Source organism: Mirounga leonina, unplaced genomic scaffold (genome assembly GCF_011800145.1).
Source record: "Mirounga leonina isolate KUSES-001 unplaced genomic scaffold, KU_Mleo_1.0 Mir_153, whole genome shotgun sequence".
NCBI classification, from domain to species: Eukaryota; Metazoa; Chordata; class Mammalia; order Carnivora; family Phocidae; genus Mirounga; species Mirounga leonina.
Window position 1 is genome coordinate 19240438 of NW_023270387.1, and position 11659 is coordinate 19252096.

The window sequence follows — 11659 nt, forward strand, 5'->3', positions numbered from 1 at the left end:
ACACTAGAAAGTAGATATGCTCATTTTTCTAAAAAAACACTAATATAACTTACGCATCAACATGCAACATATTACATGTGTGTTTCTCAGTGTTAAGTGTTCTCCAAAACCATCCACTCAGAAATATTTGTTTCATGGATTTTCTGAGGAATTTTTAAAATCGGAATTAAATTTTATTGATGATGAGCTTGCTTAAATTTTGGTCTATCAAATTTTTCTCTGTGTTTTTTTTTATCTTTTTGTTCCATTTTACTGAGCTACAGTTCACATATAATATTGTTTTGCCTTCTTAAAAATTATGTATTGTGCTTGGAACTCAGACACAAGGGTTGTTTTATTCATATACCTAAGTTTATAATATGCTTTTTAAAATTTTTTCCTGAAGGCTTATGTACACAACTTGGGAGTTACACTCCTGGGCATAGTGTCCAAGGAGAGCCTCAAATATCAGAGTCACTTACTCATGGTTACAGTGTGACTGCCTTCTCAGTCTGTTAGTGGCTGTGTGTGTGTGGGTCCCAGTGTGATCACTCCTCTTTCTGGCATATTTCTGGCATATTGTGACCATGTTAATTGTTCCAACATTGAAAGGGTTCTTTTTTTTTAAGATTTTATTTATCTATTTGAGAGAGAGAGAGACCAAGTTGTGGGAGGAAGAGCAGAGGGAGAGGGAGAAGCAGGCTCCCCGCTGAGCAGGGAGCCCAATGTGAGGCTCAATCCCAGGACCCTGGATCATGACCTGAGCCGAAGGCAGACACTTAACTGACTGAGCCAGCCAGGCACCTCTGAAAGAGTTCTCTAAGCTCTGAGCAGCTCCTTAACTCTCTCGGTGGGTCTGCCAGGATGGGCTATGGAGCTGACATGCTCCTCTCAGGAACTGACAATCGCCTCCTTGCCAGACCCCTGCTGTTTCCCAGGCTGGGTGAGGCAGAGCAGGAGGAAGGTAAGGACAGGAACCACTAGTCTCCATCACATATTCTGACCTTGATTTCCAGAGCTACCTGACCAGATGTCCACAGTAAGCACCGAACCATTTGACATTGGATTCTTTTACCACAGCTGGTGGTGGCTGGTCATCTGCCCAAGGAGCTCTTGTACCTACCATCTTAGGGTCTTGGAAGTCTAGCTGCACCAAATTATAAGCTGCTTTGGAACCAGAACACCCCACATTGCAGGCTGGGGCCAATGATGTTTCCTATGTAGAAGGTAGAAAAATGAAAATATCTTTAAGTAACCTGTTCATGGGACTTCAACATTTCTTTTATAAATCAGAAAAAAAGTCTAAAGAGGACAAAAGACCCTGAAAATACCCATTTAATAGCTACATGGCCCATACTTGTGGGCATCCACATAGAATGGATGAAATGCTATACTTGCACCCAAACAAAAACAAATTTGGCTCAAATAACTTTGGAAATAATTTTATGCTCTTTACTTCAATTTTCCATCTCAGAAATGACCCTCTCTCAAAATACTGTTATGAAGATTAAATGATTGTTTATAAGTGGTTTGAGTGATACTGATTCATAATAAATTCTTTTTTAAAGATTTAATTTATTCATTCAGAGAGAGAGAGGGTGAGAGAGCATGAGCGGGATGGGGAGGAACAGAGGGAGAGGGAGAAACAGGCTCCCCACTGAGCCGGGAGCCCAACATGGGGCTCCATCCCAGGACTCCAAGACCATGACCAGAGCCAAAGGCAGACGCTTAAAGTACTGAGCCACCCAGGCAGTAAATTCTCAAAGATCTAAGGTTCAAATCTGGGGCCACCAGTCAGACAGCCTGATTCTCAGAATCATTCTCTTCATAAATTCTGTCTATGATCCCAGACACCAAAATAGTATATTTTTTTAAGATTTTATTTATTTGACAGAGAGAGACACAGCGAGAGAGGGAACACAAGCAGGGGAAGTGAAGAAGGAGAAGCAGGCTTCCCGCTGAGCAGAGAGCCCAATGCAGGGCTCAATCCCAGGACTCTGGGATCATGAACTGAGCCAAAGGCAGACATTTAACGACTGAGCCACCCAGGGGCCCCAAAAATAGTGTTTTTGAAAATACATGAATGTTGCTTTCTTTAAATCACCTTACAGATAATAAATTTAATCTAGCTAATTATGGACAATGTGATCATTCTGATTCATTAGCTATTTTAATAAATTTGCTACCCCTATATTTACTAGTTTTTAAGGAATTTATAGGAAAGTATCTGAAATATTAAAATTATAATGAATTAAGTTATTCTAGAATAATTCAGAAGCAAACACAGTAACATTATTGAGCTTGGGATATGCTAGACACTTTATAAGTTTATCATTACAAGAACCCTACAAGATAGGTTATCCTACTATAAAAAATGAGAAAATGAAGGCCGGTTAGATAGCCTGATAAAGTCACACACTAGTAAGGAATATGGTCAAGGTTTAATTTCAGACTATCTGGCATCAAAGCCCATGGTGTTAAATTCTACTGTATTATTATGATCACTAATTTCAGAAACTTTCCATTTTGGGGGGAGCAGAGCAATATCAATTAACATCAGTAATTATTGGAATAACAAAACACAGATCTTTGAATAGTTATGTGTATTTTATAACAGAAATGTGGGGTTTTGTTAGAAACTACATTTCCCCCCGTAGACTATGAAAAGCACATGATCTACTCTACCTCCACAGAAGTGAGATTGCAAATGTGTCATCCCGTGGTATGGGGATGTTTCCTTATGTGTTCCACATGAAGCTGTGGATTCCTCTGGGAAAAATACTGTCATAGTCCCATAGTGTCCACCGACATCAATCTTGGTGTGATTTCTTTAGAATATTCTCCCTGCTACAGACCCTTTCTATTTCCAAACATTTACTTTTTGAGGCACCCGACTTCTGATCCACACTCATAATATTAGGTATCATTCCTAAACAGATGCCACCCCTTTCCCTCCATGCTGTTCCTATTTCCAAGTTCAAGTCCCTGATAACTTGTTTCTTTGGTATTTCCATTTGGAGATCACATCAAACTTCCTATGTCTACACCAAAACCTTTTTTCCTTCTTCCTCAACATTTGTCTCTCTGTGGTATGATCGGCACAACAAAAGTAACCCTGAAACTTGGAAGTTCTTCCCATTGTCTCTGCTCACACATTTCTTCTTCATGTAATTGGAAAAGGGGTAAAAGAAGAAATAGAGAAAGAGGACAGAGGTAGGATGGCATGAAGAAATTCCAGAAAATAAAGAAGAATGTTGGATAATTTTAATACTTCAATAATGAATCCTTTACATTATCAAATAATAATTGGGACACCTTATTTTGTAAATACTTCATTGAGTTGTTAATATGCTCCAAGAGCTATTAGTACTGTTTTCAAAAGGGGAAAATAAAAAAGAATAAAATACTGGAGAATTGATGTTTACATTCCACATGGGGAACAATGAAATCTGAGCAAATGTCTCATCACATTGTGCCACATTTTAATGTATTCTCCTGGGTTTCTCCTCAAAATAGCAGCTCTGGAGTATAGAACTTCTCCACTGAAGGGGCGCCTGGGTGGCTCAGTTGGTTAAGCAACTGCCTTCGACTAAGGTCATGATCCTGGAGTCCCGGGATCGAGTCCCGCATCGGGCTCCCTGCTCCGCGGGGAGTCTGCTTCTCCCTCTGATCCTCCCCTCTCATGCTCTCTGTCTCCCATTCTCTCTCTCAGATAAATAAATAAAAAATCTTAAAAAAAAAAAAAAGAACTTCTCCACTGAAGCTCGTTATTAGTGGTGCTGTTCCCCTTTTAACTTGAATTTTGAAAATATGGCTTGGTCATAGCATGATGTGTCTGATTGATTCCTTGAAGCTAAATTTTCTGAGTTCACTAGTGGTTGAGAACTGTCTATATTATAGAAGTCGTAGCTGAGTTATAAGAGGTAAATAACTAATATAGAAAAAATCAGGCTCAAATCCAGAATGAATGGGGTGACTTTTATAATGATCCCAATGCTGAGGCTTGTTCATTCACTCGTGCTTTCTCAAATAATTAATCAATGCAGTAATTCCTTCAACAATTTAAATTAGGTGACTCCTATATTTAAGCCACAGGGAATACAGGGTATCAAGACAGTATCTGTGTTCCAGAACTCCAGAGTCCAATGGGAAACACCTAAGTAGACAAATGAATCTTACAATGTCCTAATGTATATATGGGGTGCTACAGTAAACAACATGACATCTAACACAGATTAGGTAGTAGAGTGAATTACCACCTGAAAATAAAGAAAATAACATATCCAGATGACAAACACTTGCTTCAACCACATAACTCATAATAATTAGTACATATAGAGTATGAATAATACAAAGGTGATTTCAGTGATTCACAGAGCTTCTGTTTTCCAGGCCAAAGCATATTGCATGTTGAATCTTTTAGTTCTAACAAGAAGAACATTTGGACACAAGAGACTAAACCCAAGGCTTTTCACATTTCTTTTTATTGTCTGAAAAATCTCTGTATCCAAACCATGCATACATGTTGACCAGGACCTGCCCCCACCCAACCACAAGAAGGCCAGAAGAAGGTGTAATCCTACCATGTCCCTGAGGTAGAGATGAGGAAGTATTAGGTGGGCTGCACTAAGTCTGACTAAGGTCTAACTCAAATGTTTGCAATGTGACCCTATTTTTCTCACTGTGGGTAAAATGAAGACAATAGCATATCTCCTCCTCTTTGGTAGAATGGTAGAACTCATTTTCAAAATAAGTATTAGGGTCATATCCTTATTCAAAGTTATCTCTATCAAACTATTTTCAGGGACCTTGTTCTCATGTTTGGATACCCATACTAGCAAAGTGACCAGGGGCATACATATTAGATCAAATAGGCCTTGGTGAAACCCTACAGATTTGGTATCACTCTGTTGTTCCAGTTCACCCACAGTCAGCACAGGCCGTGGAAAGCCATAGTAGAATTTTGAAATTATTTAAATTTGTGCAACAAGTGTCAGGGGGTCAGATGCCCTAATGCTAGCACTTCAGATTATTAGATACAAACAGAAGGCAAGGGCTCTCATGGAGTGAGCTGTTCAGGGGTGAGACTTGGGAGACCTTCTAGTTAGTTCTCCTCCAAAGGCTGCCTGCTGCCTGCACATTTACATGTGTGACAATGTGATATGAGAGTATTTGAAATCAGTAACGAAGTGTGACAAACTGTTCACAGGTGGACCACACTCTAAAATCAACACAGATGAGCAAGGTCACAGTGGGCAGCCTGCTGTATGGTAATTACACGTCACTCTTCCAGGCCAATTTGCCCGGTGACCTCAGCTCTCTGATGGGTCCAAGAAAAGCCTTGATTTTCAATGTGTCCCAATTTGCCTGTTTTAAGAAGGCAAGGGACACCTTCCAAGCTCTTCACATGTTGGAGATGAAACCAGAAGTCACAAATCATGACTTTTTAAGCTCAAGAACTGAACATTATTTTTAATGATACAATGGTTATTCAGATTTACTTATAGGTTTGATTTTTTAACTTTCTATTCCTTCCTGTATCTCAAATGCTCGTTTCAGGATAAGCTTTATTATTGTGTTGTATATTTTTAAGTTACTTGATATGATTGTAGTAGTGGTAGAAACTTTCCATTTTTTAATGTCTCTAAGTGTCATTATTTCACAGTCATATTTGATAGTTACTCGGCATTCAGTTGTATTTATTTTTTATTGAACATGGTGGACACACAATGTTACGTTAGTTTCAAGTGTACAACACAGTGATTGGATAAGTCTGCCCATTATGCTCTGCTCACCACAAGCGGAGCTTCCATCTGTTACCACACAACACTGCTACAATATCACTGACCGTATTTCCTATGCTGTGCCTTTCGTCCCTGTGACTAGATCATTCCATACCTGGAAGCCTGTACCTTCTGCTTCCCTTCACCCTCTTGGACCCTCCCCCCAGCCCCGCCCCTGTGACATCCACCAGTTTGTTCTCTGCGTTTAGTAGGATACCATCCTTGCTTGACAGTTATCTTCTCACACTCTTTGCACTTTATTTCCATATTTGTCGATCTGTATCACTGCTGAAGCTCTATCAGCAGTTAAAATATTATTTCACTGAAGAATAACTTACTAATAGCAATTTTACATTTGGGTTAGTAATCCAATCTAAGACAACTGCTGTGTATGCAGTGAAGTGGTAGTCAAGAGTCAGTCTTTATTGATGGGCAGCCAGCTTCTTAAGCATCATTTCTTCAAGGCACATATATCCCCCTTTGAAGTGCTTTGGCATTTAAAAGTCAACTGAGTGATATGTGTGGGTCTGGACTCGTATTCTTCTCCACTGATGTATACGTCAATACTCATGCCAATTGTGCACCGTCTAGATTAGTATGAGTTACAGTGTTTTCACTGCCTTTAAATGCACAGGTTGTATGTTTCCATGGTGACTATGTGCACTGTGTGCCTACTATGTGCACCTTCATTCCCCAAACCCTCCAGCTCCCCCTTCATGATTCACATTAGTGCTTCTTTGACTTCATTTTCTTCTCTTCTGCTTCACATATGCTCCTGGTGCTATTTACATGTACTCTCTGTAGCAGAATAGTTCAACAGCGTTAGGGACCTGGAAGAACAGCAGTTTGGGACCTTCTATCCCTTGGTATCTCCCAGGACCATACCATGGAGAAGTAGTTGCTCTTCCAAACACTAACTCAGGGGCTCTTTGACTTTACAATCTCTGTAAAGCTCTTTGGGTGTTATTGTGACAAATAATTCTGTAAGGTTCAACAACAGACTTGTACAAATCTCCCAAAGACTATGTTTCTTGGGCTTGTGTGGAAAAGTAAGAAGGGTGGAGGTTACCTTTCCTTTTATGGCCCCTTCTTATGCTACTCATTGAATGGGAGAAGGAAATGGATGTTTAAGTCCAGCACAAACCAAGGAACGTAGTGGCCAGTCCTCTTGCTTACTTAACCTTGTAGGCTTCACCTGCCTTGTCTCCTAAGCTACACTGTCAACCAGATAATTTTACCTGAAACTTCTTCAGGTACTTAGCCGGAACAGTTCCAAAATTAGACTCTTCATTATGCCCTCAGAACTCACTGTTAGCACTTTCTCTACTTTGTCGTCACAACTGCCAAAGCATACTAACTTCTCTATTGACCCGACCTCCTCACCCACTTGGCTACCATTTGCCACCCACTGCACCACGCTCAATGCCTGCTGCCACTGCCTGACCTGGGTTGTCACCAGTGTGTGTTTCTTTCTTTTCTGAGATGCAGGTGAAAAGGCTCTTTAGTTGACCTTGCTCCCCTCAAGTTGCCTTCCTCCAAACTATCTTTCATGTTGCTATTAGTTATATCTCTAAATGGAAATACCATCATATTACTGTTACATTTGTTGTATTTCAATAACTTTCGAAAATGTGTAAGATGAAAGTCCTTTTTCTTTATGTTGTAGACAAGTCCCTTCATGATTTGCCTACTTTTTCTGACCCCTCTTCTTATGTCCTTATGCTTCTTTTATATTGGGGATCTAAGCTCCTTGAAAAGGAAGTCTGTGTCTCTTTAATCTTTGTGCTCATGGTGCATAGCACTTAATACATATTTACATATTGAATGGATAAGTAGGTGGATTTAGGCAGGAAAGAGGAAAAAGAGAACGTAAAAAATGTTAGCAGGTTGGATAAAAGAAATCCAAAGTTGTTTTATCCAAACCTCTAACAATTAATTACTAATATTTGATAGCTTTATTCAGTGGTCAATATTTATATTAGCTAAAAATCCTCACACAAGAAATTCTTACAGTCTTGGAACTGTTCAGAATGTTTACTGTGGTGATGGACACCCAAAACTACACAGGTGTTACAATTGTGTACTACTTAGCACACACCTATGCACACACACAGACACACATACAAATAAAACAGGGCAAATGTGAATAAGATCTGTGGATTAGATCAATGTCAAAATCCTGGTTGGGATATTATGCTACAGTTTTACAAATTGTTGCCATTGGGGGAAACTGAGGAAAGTGGTAGAAGGGATCTCTCCACTTTATTGCATACAACTTATGTGATTCTACACCTATTTCAATAACGATTTCCACTAAAAAATGACACTGATATTTATCTTATATATCATCATTGAACATTTAAATTACTTTCAACATGGCTTTGTTTGATATTTTTTAATGGAATTTTGAATCTTTTGGCATATTTCCAAGTGAAGACTACTAATGGGGTTTCCCTTGAGTATCCATTAAACTTATTACAATCCCTGGATGAAAAACACTAGTTTTTCCCCCTCACCAGATGATGAGCTTCATTAATATGGAGACTATGTCAGTTCTTTGGGTGTAGCTGTTGCTTATCACGTGACTTATCAGCAACTGTCCCATAACGTTTTGTGCTACTGTGAGTTAAGTAAAATAGTATGACGTTACAAGAAACTAGAAAGTATCCAAGTGAACCCAATGGCTAAGAGAGTTTGATCTAATTTGTCTTCAGTTTTCTCCTTTGAAAATTGAGTAGGGTTATAGATTAGGCCATATGAGTCTGGTTTATTGAAGTGAATATTAGTGTGAACTACAGGCAATATAATTCCATGGGTCTGGTTACTAGGATCTGGTTCTAAAATTGGAAGATACTTTCAATGTTTATTGGCAGTAAATTTTTGTTCTAAGATTATTTTCTCTTTTTTATATATTTGTTATTTGTCCCGTGTTTACTCATAGAAATAATTTTAAGATTGCTAAAAATAGAAGCTTTGCATTTAAGATAAAAGTCAGGAACTCTATAAATATAGAACAACAATCTAGTTAGTTGTATCAGTGACCAATCCAGTAGAAATAATGCACAGAACACAAAGGTAGACAAATATTTACTTTAAAAAATCTTGGAAGTCAAAGTGAAAAAATTAAAGAACTATACAGTTTTTTTAAAGATTTATTTCAGAGAGAGAGAGAGATCAGAAAATGGAGGGGCAGAGGAGAGGGAGAGAGAATCTCAAGCAGATTTTGCACTGAATGTGGAGACTGATGCAGGGCTTGATCCCATGACGATGAAATCATGACCATGAGATCATGACTTGAGCCAAAACCAAGAGTCAGATGCTTAACCAACTGTACCACCCAGTACCCCAAGAGTTATACAGTTTTAATTAGCTCATAAATGTGAATAAAGCCATTCATAAAAATCAAATATTTTTGGTGTGATATTTGGATATGTAAAAATTTCATCATATAGATACTATATTATATAATGAATTGCAAATATTATACGTGTTGTGTTTCAATATAAAGGTTTCAAAATGGAAAGAAAGCTATCTTTAGTAAGGTTTGATTTAAATTGCACAAAACAAAATATAAGTGAATTATACTGCAGAACAATTCTGGAAAATATTTATATAGGGGGTAAAAGTAAACTACGTTTCTGATGAGTTACTTGATAGAACATGAAAGAGAAGAATAAGCCATCATCCTTCGTCTTAGATTGTCATGAAAAATGGCTGCTTATACTGGGATTCTGGCAAGCAATGCACAGGGAAAAATTAAAAATGCATTAAATTTTAATTAAAATTAAGATTGGATAATTGAAATGTTCCTTACAAGTATAATGTTCATGTTGGTGGTTTAATTAAATTCTAAGTAAATAAAAGAGAAGCTAACCATATCTGTCCTTTCTTTATTATTTATGTTGAGTGAATACTGACTTACTCCTCACCTTGAGCAGAGCTTTCTTCACTTCCTTGTTCCTCAGGGTGTACACCACATGGTTTAGAAGGGGTTTCAGCACCGTGTAGAAAACTGCCACAACCCCATCCACAGCATCCCGGGAGCCTGGCCTCAGGTAAATGAAAAGACCAGGGCCAAAGAAACAAAGGACCACAATGCAGTGGGAGACGCAGGTCTGAAAAGCTCTGTGTCTCCCCTCTGAGGTGCGGATCTTCAGGATGGAACAGGTGATGGACACATAGGACAGCACTATCAGGAGAAAGCAACCCAAGGCCACAACCCCAATATTGACAAAGATCACCATCTCGTTCATGGAGGTGTCTGCACAGGCCAGCTTGAGGATGGGAGGGGCATCACAGAAGTAATGCTGGATCTGGCTGGGTCCACAGTAGGGCAAATGGAATGTCAGTGTGGTCTGGACAGCAGAGTGCAGACAGCCACTGAGCCACGTGCTGGTGGCCAGGAGGGCACACGTCCTCCCTCTCATCATGCTGGCGTACCTGAGCAGGTGACTGATGGCCAGGTAGCGGTCATAGGACATGACTGTGTAGAGGAAACACTCGGTGCTCCCCAGAAAGTGGAAGGAGTAGAGCTGGGCCACACAGCTGTGCAAGGAGATCGCCCTGCCTCCTGGGGACACCAAGGTCATCAGCATTTTGGGCATGGTGACCGTGGAGAACCACATGTCAATGAAGGACAGGTTGGTCAGGAAGTAGTACATGGGGGTGTGGAGGTGGGAATCCACCTTGATCACCAGCAAGATGAGGAGGTTCCCCACCACAGTGAGTACATAAATCACCAAGAAGATTCCCAAGAGGGGGATGTCCAGTGCTGGTGCATGCGGAAGCCCTATGAGGAAGAATGTTGTCACTACACTCATGTTTGTCATTTCTTCTCATTTATGGAGTCTGTCCCTAATGGGAGGAAAGCAAACTCAACATTTACTGAGATCATATTTCATGATAACTGCATTTTCACTGATGTAAAACACAAGATGTAATTGTCATTGGCATTTTTGCTTTATATGGGGCTTTGAGGAAGATTGGTCACTTCCTTATTACAGTACCCAAATCAGCCAAATAGATAAAGGGGGGGGGATAAATTGTATATTCTGTTTTCTGTAGAATTAGAAAAGTTATACCCAAACCAGCAACTTTCCAGAATTGGCATGCTCTCCCATGGATAAGTCTTTATCCAGACATCTCTCTCTCTCTCTCTCTCTCTCTTTTCCTCTTTAACAAACCCCCAACACACAAAATACACACAAGAACAAGCATGCCAATTGTCCACACACATTGCCCTATATATAGATGCAGTCTCTCATCATCAGAGAATTTGCACTATAAATACAGATTTCTAAAGAAAGCTTCATCCATAATAGCTGAGAAAACTGACTTCCTAAAGCTCTCTGGGAAGCAGCAGATGTGTCAGGATAGAATCCTAGCAGGGATTTAGCCTCACAGGTTCGTCTGTTCTACAGGAAGCCATGATCATAGCCCCCTAATCAGTTGTGAAATCTGACCCCAACCTGATGCAGTAGTGGTCAGAGTACCATCATGTTCCCCACCTCCTCTCATCCTGTTTATTTCTATTCTAAGTTTTTATTATTTCTCCCTCCAGGACTTTAAGCAATCAATTGTACTCCTTCTGAAGTGTCATCAGATCATCTCAGAATGTATTTTGAGGTGCCGGTGAAGCATTCAATCTGCTCAGTTAGTAAAGAAGACCAAACTGCATGATTGAGTTTTGAGTTCCAAGACCGAATATTTATATTTGCTATAAAACAGACACCGACGTTCTTTTAAAAATAAAGGAAAAATACGTAGTCCGAAATAATTTTTATTGTTTCTAGGATTTCTATTTTTCCAGGGCTCAGACAGCACCTTCCTTCTTTCCTTCCTTCCTTCCTTCCTTCCTTCCTTCCTTCCTTCCTTCCTTCCTTCCTTCCTTCCTTCCT

General features: G+C 39.6%; 1 protein-coding gene across 1 annotated transcript; it reads right to left on the minus strand.

Moving 5' to 3' along the window:
* Positions 1 to 9655: 9655 nt before the first annotated feature.
* On the minus strand, positions 9656 to 10602 carry LOC118013097 (olfactory receptor 10G7). The gene has a single exon (XM_035008746.1). The coding sequence runs from the start codon at positions 10589 to 10591 to the stop codon at positions 9656 to 9658; it is 936 nt and encodes a 311-aa protein (XP_034864637.1). The 5' UTR covers positions 10592 to 10602.
* Positions 10603 to 11659: the final 1057 nt, after the last annotated feature.

Bases quoted from the DNA above. Each gene is read 5' to 3' on its own strand.
- LOC118013097 (XM_035008746.1), bottom strand. From the start codon at position 10,591: ATGACAAACATGAGTGTAGTGACAACATTCTTCCTCATAGGGCTTCCG.